Here is a 14,220-nt window from a genome sequence, read left to right on the forward strand (position 1 = left end):
AAACAAAAAAAAAATCACCTAACAAGAACTTTCTTTATCCCTATATAACAGGAAACCTTAAGTGAAAATCATAGGTTATTGATTTATCGATGTTCAGCAAAATCTTGCTTCGAAACACCTGCACATAATCACGTACCTGAAGAGGGCGTTGTTCTCCTTCCTGGGGTTCACCACCAGAGGGCCGAGAGGACTGTCCACCAGCGTTTCCACGCACACTCGCATTAGTGAGATTCCGTCCCCGATGGCGTGGTGGACTCTGATGACCACGTTGTAACTTTTTAAAAATAAAAATATTAACGTTGAAAAACACAGTCCTGAACTGTATACCTTCATGAATTCCTGTTTATAACAATGAAGAATAATGCAGTGACTTTGAAAGGTCCCTGATGTGTTGCTTTGATTTTGTAATGGCTTCCACAAGAAGCTGGCCTATATTAATTTCTTGATACATATTCCATATAGTTTTTTCCTTGTCGAGTCTATTAGGCTATCTATTTCATAAGTTTTTTTACTACTGGGATCTATTGGCCTCTCTATTTGATATAATATTTTTTCTTCTGGAATTCATTAATTCCATATAGTTTTTTTCTTGTTGAATCTATTAGGCTATCTATTTCATCAAGTTTTTTTACTACTGGGATCTATTGGCCTCTCTATTTCATATAAATTTTTTTTCTTCTGGAATCCATTAGCCTATCTATTTCATATACTTTTTCTTCTGGAATGTATTACCCTATCTGTTTCATATCTTTGTTATTACTTCTGGGATTATCAGCCTACCTGTTTCATATGATTCTTATTTTAATGGAGTCTATCAGCCTGTAAGTCATATAATTTTTTGCCTTCTGTAACCTATTAGCCTGTCTATTTATATATTTTTTCCTAATGAATTCTATTAGTGGAGCTATTTCATGCCTATTACTCATGACTGAATTGTTTGTCCTATTTACCTTCCATCTCCCCTCGTGAGCAGCAAGACTTCCCAGGGGGGACGAGCGCTGGAAAGAGGCGTCATTCCCTCCTCACTCAGGAATCTGTTTAACAAAGTGTCAGCCACTTCTACCGGTTCCTCTACGGATTCCTCCACGACGCCGCTGCTGCTACCATGATGTGCTTCTTTTGGTGTTTGCCAATAATATTCCTGAAGGTCGATGAGTCTAATGTGGTCTGCAACGTCGAAATCTCCGGCGTCTTTCCAGATGTAGTAGCCATAGAGCTGGGAGAACGTTTGGCGGAATTTCTTGAACCTGTAATCGCCCTCAGCGTCTCGTACGTCTAAAATCCTGGAAGCAATGTGATGTCTGATTTTCTCCTGGTCTGGATTTCCAGAGAGGCGCAAGCAAACGAGTATGAAGGGGCGACTCTCTTTGGTTTCCAGGCCCCAGAGGCCGTCCATTCCCTGAGCTTTAGAAACGGAGCCTCCAAACTGGAAGGCGTAGATTGTTTTGACGAGAGCTGACAGAAGCCAAAAGAGACACGTGACTGGAAGCGCAACGGGCAACGATATTAATAACAAAAGGACGCCGGTGATTGTTTTGATTAAATTTGTGAGGATGACTAAGATTTTCAAGTCCCACTTTTCAGAAACGGCATTTTTGCTTGGGAACTGGAAGTGAATATCTTTATAAAAGTTCCGTATGACCACGAGGGAAAGGAACCCTAGGGAGAGGTCCTGGAAGGCGAAATTGAAGAACGTTCCAGGTTCTTCGGTTTTAACATGCAGTCCATCTTGAAAAGGTGAAGATGGCGAGAAGAATGGGGAATTGCTGGACGTGTTAGTCGTTCTGGAATGGTTTACCATAAGCCATGAAAAATCATGGCGTTCCAGAGGGAAAATAATGCTCTCCATGGCTAATGAACTGGGTCCTTTGAGTCTATAAATACAGTATCTCCGGATGTCTGTTGTACCGATATATCAGATTAGTGAGTGAGTGTCTCAGTCTTCTTTCTATTCGTGTCCAGCAATAAATTACGTCTTCCAAATCTTTCTAAAGAGCAATGGAGGTTTATCTCTCTTCTTGCAACTCACGTTTCTTCAGTGAGCTCTTGACTTTTTGTTGTTAAAAGGCTTCCTTCAATAAAATTCGATTTTCCTTATTGTTACTTCAATGTACAATCAAACTACAGTAATTTATATGGTAGATTATTTAAGTAGACTGAAAAAGCGTTTGGGAAAGTACTTAAGTGGGAAGTAAAACACTCACGCAAGGAATCTAATAAGATAACGTCCAAATTTATAAAGGTATTATCCAAAGCCTACGGGATAAAATTTCCTTGTTGAAGGTTCTCATTCACTCTTCACCACTACTGGTTACATTCTGAAAAGAAGAAACAGAAATTGTATTAGAAGAAGAGTGACTTACCAAGTTATTTCACATCAAATACTTCAAGAAACTGTCTCTACTGACTGGAGTCCAGTACTGTCAATTCAATAAGGAATATTTTATTCTAGGCCACACCATCCATTCTCTTCTGCCAAGTAACTGTTACTCATAGGAGTCCAGTACTGTCAATTCAGCAAGGAATATTTTATTCTTGACTATACCATCCATTCTCTTCTGCCAAACAACTGTTACTTATTGGAGTCCAGTACTGTCAATTCAGCAAGGAATATTTTATTCTTGACTATACCATCCATTCTCTTCTGCCAAGTAACTGTTACTTATTGAAGTCCAGTACTGTCAATTCTGTAAGAGATACTATTCTTGATTATACTCTCCATCCTCTCCTGTCAAGCAACTGCATCTCAGACTATTGCCTTTTCCTTGACCAAACCTCATTTTTTAATGCGAGTAGTAGTTACTTTTATTCTACTAGACAGACAAACGCTTCCTCCTAGTAGACCCCAGCCTAGAATTTTTTATGTCTCTCGATTATTTATACAATTACGTATATTACATACGCTGTTGCATGTGTAATTGGAGCATTGGGGAGCACAGGAAGCCAAACAGTATAGAGACAAACCGATTAAGAAGGAAAAGAATGCAGGAAGAAAAACCAAGTAAAAAAATATATATATATACACACGCAAGATAAGAAATGTGAGGACAAGTAGTCGTAAAGATACAGGTAGATTGTCACAATTACGCAAACATCATCGAAGTTAAAAGGAAAGTTAATAATAATAATAATAATAATAATAATAATAATAATAATAATAATAATAATAATAATAATAGTGAAGAAACAAGTCCACAGTTATGGATGGGTACCAATATACTTAAAAGTAAATCTCAAGAGAGAGCTTTCGGGAATCTATTCGATTGAAAAGGGGGAATCAAATAGATTTGTTTCTCCTTTTCAAGACTCATGCTACTATGAGTATTTTTAGTAATAATAATAATAATAATAATAATAATAATAATAATAATAATAATAATAATAATAATAATACTCATAGTAGCATAAGTCTTAGAATGGAGAAGCAAATCCACAGTTATGTGTATATACATGTATTTAAAGATAAATCAGTACAGATAGATTGAAAACGGGAACCGAACAAGTTCCCGAAAGCCATCTGTACTGATTTACCTTTAAATAAATGTACATATACATAACTGTGGATTTGCTTCTCCAGTAATAATAATAATAATAATAATAATAATAATAATAATAATAATAATAATAATAATAATAATAATAACAACAATAATAATAATAATAATAATAAACATTGATATTTGAAGGTTTATAAACGACTGGTACACACGAACTGTTAAAAACATATAACACAAATAAGCCTAAAGAGCTCAGGCCTACGACAGTTTTCTTAGCAGGTGGGATTACGAAGCAGGAAGAAGGGAGAGGGAGGGATTACCTCGGGGGAGGGATTACCTCGAAGACCCTGAGTTGGCCTAATCCGGATTTAGAGGACCTAAGCTTTGGACATTATTTGTTACGACAAAAACTATGGGCGATGTGAACTTTTAATAGCGTATTTGTCTGACATTTTCCGTTTCTCAGTATTCTAAAATTTGTGTTAATAAATTTTATATGAAGGATGGCGAGCTTTTAATAATATTAATATTTTCCATTCAAACGCACCACCGGCTTTTGAGAAACGCTACAGATGTTGGTAATTTCCTTATTAGTTCTTTTCAAGGTCAAGGTTAAGAGTCATTTCCTGAAATACAGGTCTTGGCTCCCTTTAAATATTTAATCTTAAAATCATCTGGCAAATTCCCCAACATTTTTACATCTTTTAATATAAGTCTTAACTTTCAATTCATTTTAAGATTTCCCACTGAGACACAATAGATGTTGGTCATTTCCTTATCAGCTCTCTTCAAGGTCAAGGTTACCAGTCATTTCCTGTACTTTTATTCTTCTCTAAAGGTCTTTGCTCCATTTCTAAGTTTCCTTTACATCTAGTCTGGGAAATTCCTCAGCCATTCTTTTTCATCTTTAATACTGGTCTTAATAGCTTTCAACTTAATGTAGGATCTCGCAAAACACATAGTACAGAATGCAATAATACAACACTAATTCCTTTCTTACTGAAGTATTTTGGATTCACAGGATACCAGTGTACGCATGGAAATTCTATCCTGCAGTGTTTTCAACATCAAAATAAATAACAGGACTGAGAAGTTTAGAAATGTCCGTGAAATAATAATTTTCTATTTGTCATATCCTAAACTGGAATTGGCTATCCCTCACGCCACAGCTTGCCTATTAGCCTTCCTTTTATGGACAAGGACTGAATCACCTCATTTTCTAGCCATTCTTAAAAAGGACACGAGTAAAACAGCTGAAGAGAGAGAGAGAGAGAGAGAGAGAGAGAGAGAGAGAGAGAGAGAGAGAGAAAACCCTATTAATACGATTAGCTTCCGTGTTTGACACGAGTCACGCCGCGCGCTTTTATTTTTCTGTAAAAGAAAACTGTTTTGCCGGCTTTGTCTGTCCGTCCGCACTTTATTCTGTCCTCACTTTATGCTGTCCGCACATTATTCTGTCAGCAATTTTTCTGTCCGGCCTCAGATCTTAAAAACCACTAAGGCTAGAGGGCTGCAAATTGGTATGTTGATCATCCAGCCTACAATCATCAAACATACCAATTTGCAGCCCTCTAGCCTCAGTAGTTTTCATTTCATTTAAGGTTAAAGTTAGCCATAACCGTGCTTCTGGCAACGTTATAGGATAGTCCACGCCGGGCCGTGGTTAAAGCTTCATGGGCCGCTGCTCATACAGCATTATACCGAGACCACCGAAAGATAGATCTATTTTCGGTGGCCTTGGTTATACGCTGTAGCGGCCGTACAGAAAACTCGAATGCGCCGAAGAAACTTAGGCGCAATATTTTTTTTTTTTTTTTTGGTACGAGTTTGAAATATCCATCAGAGCTTTGTTCCCTGAGAAGCTGATTCGTCTTGATTAAGAAGCAAGCGGTGGTTCACACTAAAATACGGAATGTTCTCCAAAGATGCCTCTTTAACGAAAACCGCTCGTTATGAAAAACGGTACAGAGAATAATCTTGACCAAGAGGCGATAGCGGATTACTTTGCAGAATTAGAACGAATTTTTTCTAATTACTGTTTGCTTTCCTGCCCGCCCTCAGATCTTAAAAACCACTAAGGCTAGAGGGCTGCAAATTGGTATGTTGATCATCCACCTTCCAATCATCAAACATACCAAATTACAGACCTCTAGCCTCAGTAGTTTTTTTTTTAAATTAAGGTTTACGTTAGCCATAATCGTGTTTCTGCCAACGATATAAGATAGGCTACCACCTGGCCGTGGTTTAAGTTTCATGGGCTGCGGATGTAAAACAGTACAGAGAATAATCTTGACCAAGAGGCGATAGCGGATTACTTTGCAGAATTAGAACGAATTTTTTCTAATAACTGTTTAGATTATGTACATAATTTTGGCCGCATTGTTATTATGAATAACGCTACTGCCAATTTTGTACGTTGTCTAAACAATAAGCAGATAAAATCCATTTTAATCCTGCAAGGTAATCCACTCTGCAGATTACCTTATGTAGAATAATTATTATTATTCATAATGCACTTAACATAATTTAAAACACCGATTGCTTAAAATGATTGAAAGTAACGTAAAGAAGAAGAAATATAAAAATAAAGTTATAAGATTTTATTATAAACAATTACAAGGGTCGAGTGGAAGAAAAGTCGATAATCTCTCTCTCTCTCTCTGCAACGACAGGTGACTGCAAATCAAGATCACTACCGGACCCAAAGGACACGTCACTCGCTAACGGCTTCGATCTTTGGACTGACAGACGGCACTATCAAGTTCATTATTCTTACCGCTGGTTTTCCGATCAGTGACTTCAAGCAGAGTTGGGACAGATCAGGATTCGAATGGGTGACCAGCGAGAAAAAAAAAAAAAAAAAAAAATATATATATATATATATATATATATATATATATATATATATATATATATATATATATATATACGACCTTAAAAATAATAAAACCTATGAAGCGTATTCACGCACAAGAGCATACAACCTCAACCGGTCATTTGTCTTTTCCAGCCCGAGCCCGAAGGAAACAATTGGAAGGAAAAAAAAGGCGACGAAAGGCGGAGCGACAGACCATAATTCTATCATTCCGAAACTTGGCACAAATAGGAAGCGGATTTCATTTTGATTTCGTGACGTCTTGTTCAGACTTATTTTCTTTGTTGTGATTTGAATTGTTTAGTTGTTTATTGTTTCAATTCCCTCATCCTCTATCTTTTAGTTTTCTGTAAAAGAAAACTATTGCGCCGGCTTTTTCTGTCCGTCCGCCCTCGGATCTTAAAAACTACTGAGGCTAGAGGCTTGCGAATTGGTATGTTGGTCATCCACCCTCCAGTCATCAGACATACCAAATTGCAGCCCTCTAGCCTCAGTATTTTTTTTATCTTATTTAAGGTTAAAGGTTGCCATAATCGTGCTTCTGGCAACGTTATAGGATAGGCCACACCGGGCCGTGGTTAAAGTTGCACGGGTCGCAGCTCATACATCATTATGCCGAGACCACCGAAAGATAGATCTATTTTCCGTGGCCTTGATTATACGCTGTAGCGGCTGTACGGAAAACTCGATTGCGCCGAAGAATCTTCGGTGCATTTTTTTTTATTAAACTTACTGTAATATCAATACGATATATAACTGTAATAAACATATTGCCTTTTTAACTGGCAGATCCAATACCATATGCTCTATGGTTTATTTATAAACTTTGTAGGAATTGTCGAAACAGTTCATTCGTGTCGCATTTTGTTAAGATCTCTGGGAAAACCTACTTTTAAACTAGACATGAAAATATCAGAACAGCAGGAAAAAGAAAGTCGAAACAATATCTGATAACACAAAATCCAGTAATAAGTGAAAAAATAATTTTTGATTATGAAAATGACACCACAAAAACGATTCAAACTGCCAAAATTGAATTCGCTCATTTCACTCTCAGACAGACAGAACCAGGCGATCACAGACACTACTGAATCCTTCTTAATACGTACCAAAGAAAGTTACATTGAGAGAATCGAATCTTGTTTCAAGAGCGCAGACGCGACACTTGGGAACTGGAGGAAGGACATAAAGACACTACTTGGCGATAAGAAACTGGCTAATGGACTGAAGACGAATTGCTCTAACAGCTCTTGAGTTTCTCTGGCTTCTTCTTCTTCTTCTTCCTCCTCCTCTCTCTCTCTCTCTCTCTCTCTCTCTCTCTCTCTCTGTTGTCAGGCCATTTTCGGTATGATTGTCTTACGGACACCGAGTGGCTTTTTTTTTGTTTCTTGTTGTTAGAATCTCACGAAAACATAACTTTAAATTTACATTAAAGTAGACTAATTTTTAAACTATATTGACAAGGACATCTTCAACGTCAACTCAGAGGTGGATTGTTAAACAAGGAAGTGAAATTGCGGAAAGTATTTGATTAATACGATACTCACATATATGAGACAAAACGAACAGTTTTCCTTTCACACACACACACACAGAGAGAGAGAGAGAGAGAGAGAGAGAGAGAGAGAGAGAGAGAGAGAGAGAGAGAAAGTTTTCCAGGACTAGCCTTAGCCTTAGTCATAATATGTGAAGGGTAGAAAATCCTATGTTATTGCCTGAGACAGGTAAGTTCAGAATCCCCTTCCTTACCTGCATGATGAAAAAGGGATATTCTTCCTTAAGTTCATTAACTTAACATTCTTTTATCAGTAAACAGCTTTCGACTTAAGACCGAGGTGTGAATGAACAAGGGAAGAAACCTTGAAATATACAAAAAAGGACAGCGCTTGTACGAGGCAGCGTCAGCAGAACTATGAAAAGCACTGATGTCAGGACTAAATTTATTTGGAGGTCAAAATGGACACCTGTCATCGCACTGAACAGACATCTCACGTGTTGTTCGAATGTGAAAAAAACAAGTAAAAAATGCGCCGAAGTTTCTTCGGCGAAATCGAATTTTCTGTACAGCCGCTGCACCGTATTCTGTAATCAAGGCCACCGAAAATAGATCTAGCTTTCGGTGGTCTCGGTATAATGCTGTATGAATCGTGACCCATGAAACTTTAACCACGGCCCGGTGGTGGCATATCCTATATCGTTGCCAGAAGGCATATCCTATATCGTTGCCAGAAGCACAATTATGGCTAAATTTAACCTTAAATAAAATAAAAACAACTGAGGCTAGAGGGCTGTAAATTGGTATGTTTGATGACTGGAGGGTGGATGATCAACATACCAATTTGCAGCCCTCTAGCCTCAGTAGTTTTTAAGATCTGAAGGCGGACAGAAGAATATATTGCGGACGGACAGACACAGTCGGCACAACAGTTTTCTTTTACAGAAAACTTAAAAACGGTACCCAGCTAATTTTTGCGGTCCTACCATGGAGGTTGTATAGTGACAGGTTTATTTTTTGCTACAGATTGATTGACTGATTGATTAAATGTTCTCTGGCATCGGAAGTAAGGAAGTATGATGCACTTATTATATATAATAATTCACTTTGGGTGTAATTTATTCATGAAGTAAAGTGATCATGATATTAAGGGGTATTTGAGAAAATGAAGATATCAAGTTTATGTAGGCCAGGAAACTAAAATGTTTATGTATAATGTGTGTGTGTATTAATACATGTATATATACACAGGTATATATGTATATATACATATGTGTGTACGTGTGTATGTATATGTATATATATATACACACACACGCTACTCTTCATAAAAGAAATATTGACACAAAAACAACACCGTCTTATGTAAGGAGAATTCTATCGCCCTCAGCCCCCCTCGAAAACAAAGGTCATTAACAAGGTAACCGGATTACCTGTCTGAGTTCTTTGCTAAGCTGAAACAACACTGTCAAAGGTTAAACACTCTGGCCGGCTTTTGCAGCCTTGCACTTCTGATGTTACGTCGAAGTTCATTACAGAATCAGAAGGTGAGGGGCTGGTCGCATTAACCACGCCACAGAGGGGAAAAGGTTTATATACGTTACAGGGAATATGTGTAATCCTGAGATGACCAGTTTGCTTGGGAGCATTTGATCTCCGCGGGCTAGTACTAAACAAAGCAAAACAGTGCAGATGAATAACAGTTTTGCCCTGTTGAGTACTAGCCATCGGGGATCAAATGCGCCTAAGCGAGTTGCTTATTTCACAAATTCCCTACGGATTTCGTGAAATCCCTGGATTTCACATATTCCCTGTAACATGTATATCTTTTAACTTTCCCCCCCTGGCAGGTTTTTTAACCTTCTGATTCCCAACGAGGCTATTTTGGGATGAGGTTTCGACCTCTACCTTTTCCCCTATGCAGCTTCTTGCCTTTCCTGTTCTTAGCTGAACTGAACCGAATATAGAGTTTAGGCCAAAGGCCAAGCACTGGGACCTATGAGGTAATTCAGAGCTGGAGTGGAAGCTGAGAGTAGAAAGGTCTGAAAAGTGTAACAGGAGGAAAACCTCAAAGCAGTTGCACTATGAAAATATTTGTTAAAAGAGGGCGGGGGGGACAGCGAGATGGAGAAAGACATGAAAGGAGGTACAGTAAAAGGAACGAAAGGGGTTGCAGCTAAGCGCCGAAGGGATGCTGCAAAGAACCTTTGGTAATGCCTACAGTGCCCTGCATGAGGTGCAATGACGGCACTACCTCCCTACGAGGGAAACTTCCTGTTCTTAGCAAAACCTCTTCTGGGATGTGGTTGCAACCATTTCACCCTTCTCAGGATACTGGGACACAGGCTCCTCCCCCACCACTCCTACACACACACACATACAGTAGAAATAAACTGGTGACGTGTTATACAAAAAATAAACCCAGAATGATGTCAGTCTGGCAGGTTAACTATATTCAATTAAGATTGTTGAAAGTGAGTTTATGCAAATTATCTTGCATAAATATTGCATAATATTCTTTGGCATTTTTTGTCACCCACTGTTTTGACAGAAAAAGAATAAAAGCCGTTACCAATGTACTTGGTGTAGCAGTGAACCTGCCATTGAGTCCTTTAGGCTACGTCTATCAAGGTTAGGTTAGGTAACGATATCTTAGATTAGATGACCTCGCTAACAAGCAAGAAGCCCACTAAACCCCAGAATTCCCAGAGGACTGACGTTCATTCACCTCTATCAGCAACCTTTAAATGTTTGACCTCAAATGAAGCATTACCGTACCTTAAGTCTGATGAAGACGGGAGGAGTTCTTGATACCATGTATATCTCAAGCAGGAAGGGTAATTCATAGTCTCTTGGCTTTACACGTACACCTAGGTGTTTTGCGTTAACCACAGCACTTTATCTGAAGTATTATATTTAAGAACGTTTCCGTTTGAAGCATAAATGGACGGAAGTCACTAAATATTGACACTTCTGAATTGTCATTTCATATTGAACACCGGAACATCTTCCTCGTTTTGAATCGTGAGGCGAAGACGGAATGTTTTTAAACAGTCGAGTATCCCAATCAACTTCAACAACTGGATTGTCACAGCCACATTACCAGTAGTATTGTATACAAGTAGGCAGGCTTCAGGACACAGAGTATTCAGTTGAACTGTACATAACAACGATGTAACTCATGTAAGAGTATTGTTTCAATATGTTAAACATTCTTAAACTGGTACGAAGACAATTTCCTTTCGTACGACAAAAGTTTTATGTCCAAACGGCTTTTGGATGTTGTCTACACGAGTTCGGGTCTTTTCTGTCGTAAGCACGTTTACGTGCAAAATGGGCGCTGTGTTTAGTACCAGCCCCTTGGGGATGTACGTAAAACAAAATACTGACGGTAAATACCATAAACATAACGTATTGCTTTGTTTTGGATGTTACGGCCTAAGAAACTTAAGCCGAAACTTTCGACCAGGATCGTAGTAGGTCTAACTAAGTTACAGATGTCATATCAAGGAGAACTTCTGCACAAATGCAAGCAACAAATATAGGATCATACGAGTTGATAATTCCAAAGAAAACAGCTTTAATAAATTAGCCTGTAATTTTGGAATCCAGTCATTTATTTTGCTCTGCCAAGGACAGTAAATGAAACGAAGCTCTGTAGCTTATATATTGAACTTAATTTTATTATTCATAAATCTTTAAGATTACATTTCTACACAACCACAGTTTTTGACATATGTTGATTATTATCTAAAATATAAGTATATATGAACTGGAAAATAAAACAGTAATAAAATTATGCATATAGCCATTTAATGATGTGTAGTTTATATATATATATATATATATATATATATATATATATATATATATATATATATATTATATATATATATATATATATATATATTCACGTACACATTATACATGGCATAATATACACGTATATATTTATATGCTATATTATCCGTACATATGTATATAATCTGTATATAATGTTAGTTATTTTTTTTACCTAATATATATAAATTTGATGCACATTCAACAACAAATCTATTTTCTACACCTGACAGAAAAAAAATATGTAGAGAGAGGGGGCGGGCGGGGGGGGGGGCGAGAGAAGGGATAATCTAAAAACAAGACCCTGATTTTCTTTGCAAATTTATTAAAAAAAAAAATGAATGAAAACGTGAAAACAAATATCTATAATAGACAATAATGACATCATCTTCTTCATCCACTTTCATACTGTGACAAGTCTCTTATCACCATTCACTTGCTCACCAACCTATCAGTCACCCGAGCTATCTGTCAAACTATCTACCTATCTATCAAACTATCTATCTATCTGTTTTCATCTGTGTGTGTACCTGATTTCATCTAAACTGTAATGGGTTCACTCCTTCATATTCAGGCAAGTCTGGGCGCCAGCTGGAGTTGTCAACTGCCTAGAGACTTATTTACCTTCGTGACCGCGGCCACGAGCAAGTCACAGTATCTTTGTGTGTTCCTTACTATTAAATCCATTGTACATTTGAGCTGAGGTAGGTAAGAATTCTACTGGTATTTCGAGCGGACTTTTACTGAATGGAATTCTTCGAAGGAAACGGGCGGCGGCGGATCTTGAGAATGACCAGTGACTCGCAAAACAAAGTTTTTGGTATCCTGGAGGTAACTGTTGGTCGTCAAGGTATCAATTTCGATTCTCATTTTGTTCCGCCTCTCGACGGTAGAACTTGATAACACAGAGGCTGCTACAGTATGTGTTGTTACCTTTGAGGAGTGACACACACATACACTCAAACATACACACACACACGAGTGAGTGATTAGTGTTGTATCTGTGGTGCGCTAACAGAAGTATCTAAAGAGATTAACGAATAATATGTATACGTTGGTCATTGAAAAGAGAGAGAGAGAGAGAGAGAGAGAGAGAGAGAGAGAGAGAGAGAGAGAGAGAGAGAGAGAGAGAGAGAGAGAATGGGGTTTTCTCAACATAGTCACTCAGAGGCCTTGGACTGGTCTGTTTTAAATGGCTTTATCCTAACATAGCTATTAATGGCCTTGCACTGGTCTGTCTTAAATGGCTTTATCCTAACATTCAGTGACACTGCAACAGTGTATCCTAAACGGCTTTATCCCAACAGAGCTATCCGGTGGCCTTGGAATTGTCTGCTTTTAATGGATTTATCCAACATGACCACTTAGAGGTCTTACACTTTTATATCTTAAATGTCTCTATTCCAACATAGCCATCGAGTGAATTTACACTTGTGTATCATAAATTATATTATGCCAACATAGCCATTGCTGCTAGTTGGTTGTTAAACCCTTAGCATACTGAATGCTGGTACTCAAGGTTTTTGTATATACTTAAATCTTGCAAAGGTATTTCAAATATGCGTGAGTTTGGCGTTTCTTCTAAACGATCTATTCTTTTTTTGGAGAGTATGGTGACGAAAGATCATTGAACACTTAGTACGGCAGTGGGACCTCACATACATCTATAAATAAGAAAAACATCTGTAATAAACTGTTTGGGTTTCAAGGCATAACCGTTACGAGCAGATATTTATTTTAAAGGCGTAACCTCTCTCTCTCTCTATAACATTACAAAACAATAAGTACTCCGGATTTTACATTACCACCTACTGACCATATGTGTATATATATGTGTGTGTGTGTGTGTGTGCGTTTGTTCATGAGAGCATCACTATATGCACATATGCAACCACCTGACAATTATCTACAAAAAACGTATTTATGCTGGCATTGAAATATAATTATTGTGTGTTGCTGCTGCTCACATTTATAATCAGATACGTGTATAGACTCATATTAGGTCGCGTATTTCTGTGTCTCTGTACAATCGTACATAGATTTATAGAACTCATCTGAATCTATCTAATTCTCTATACCTACAACAATTAGCCTCAAATAATTCACTCTCACTTCCTTATATATATATATATATATATATATATATATATATATATATATATATATATATATATATATACATACATACATATATATATATATGTATATATATCACATACATATGTATACATACATACATAATAAACATATGTAAAACAACACAAACAGAAGCATCACACGTGTGTGCATACAAACACATGCATACATATACAAAACTATGACTATTTACCCACGTCATCTAAATCCCTATGACTGCAATAAATGCCAAAATAGATTTCTTAGGTGAGCAAACAGTTAAAAAAAAAAAAAAACTATTATTCCACTCAATTAATACTACAGAGTTGACATTACATGAGAAATGGCTTCGACAATTCAAAAAAACCAAGACGTGTCATATACTACGTGGCCACCGA

At 37.4% G+C, this 14,220-nt stretch overlaps 1 protein-coding gene across 2 annotated transcripts in view; it reads right to left on the reverse strand.

The window, feature by feature from the left end:
• LOC136851962 (uncharacterized) overlaps positions 1–10,986 on the reverse strand; it is a 19,499-nt gene extending 8,513 nt beyond the window's left edge. The window contains exons 1-3 of one of the 2 annotated variants that reach the window (XM_067126342.1): positions 10,646–10,986; positions 951–2,318; positions 137–274 (exon numbers count right to left, since the gene is read on the reverse strand). In XM_067126342.1, coding sequence (XP_066982443.1) covers positions 137–274; positions 951–1,849 — 1,037 coding nt within the window. In that variant the 5' untranslated portion in view covers positions 1,850–2,318; positions 10,646–10,986. Of the gene's footprint in view, positions 1–136; positions 275–950; positions 2,319–7,481; positions 7,599–10,645 lie in introns of those variants that run through there. The other variant, XM_067126341.1, reaches the window with a different exon arrangement.
• Between the last annotated feature and the right edge of the window lie 3,234 nt (positions 10,987–14,220).

The sequence above is a fragment of the Macrobrachium rosenbergii genome, chromosome 24 (assembly GCF_040412425.1).
Source record: "Macrobrachium rosenbergii isolate ZJJX-2024 chromosome 24, ASM4041242v1, whole genome shotgun sequence".
NCBI classification, from domain to species: Eukaryota; Metazoa; Arthropoda; class Malacostraca; order Decapoda; family Palaemonidae; genus Macrobrachium; species Macrobrachium rosenbergii.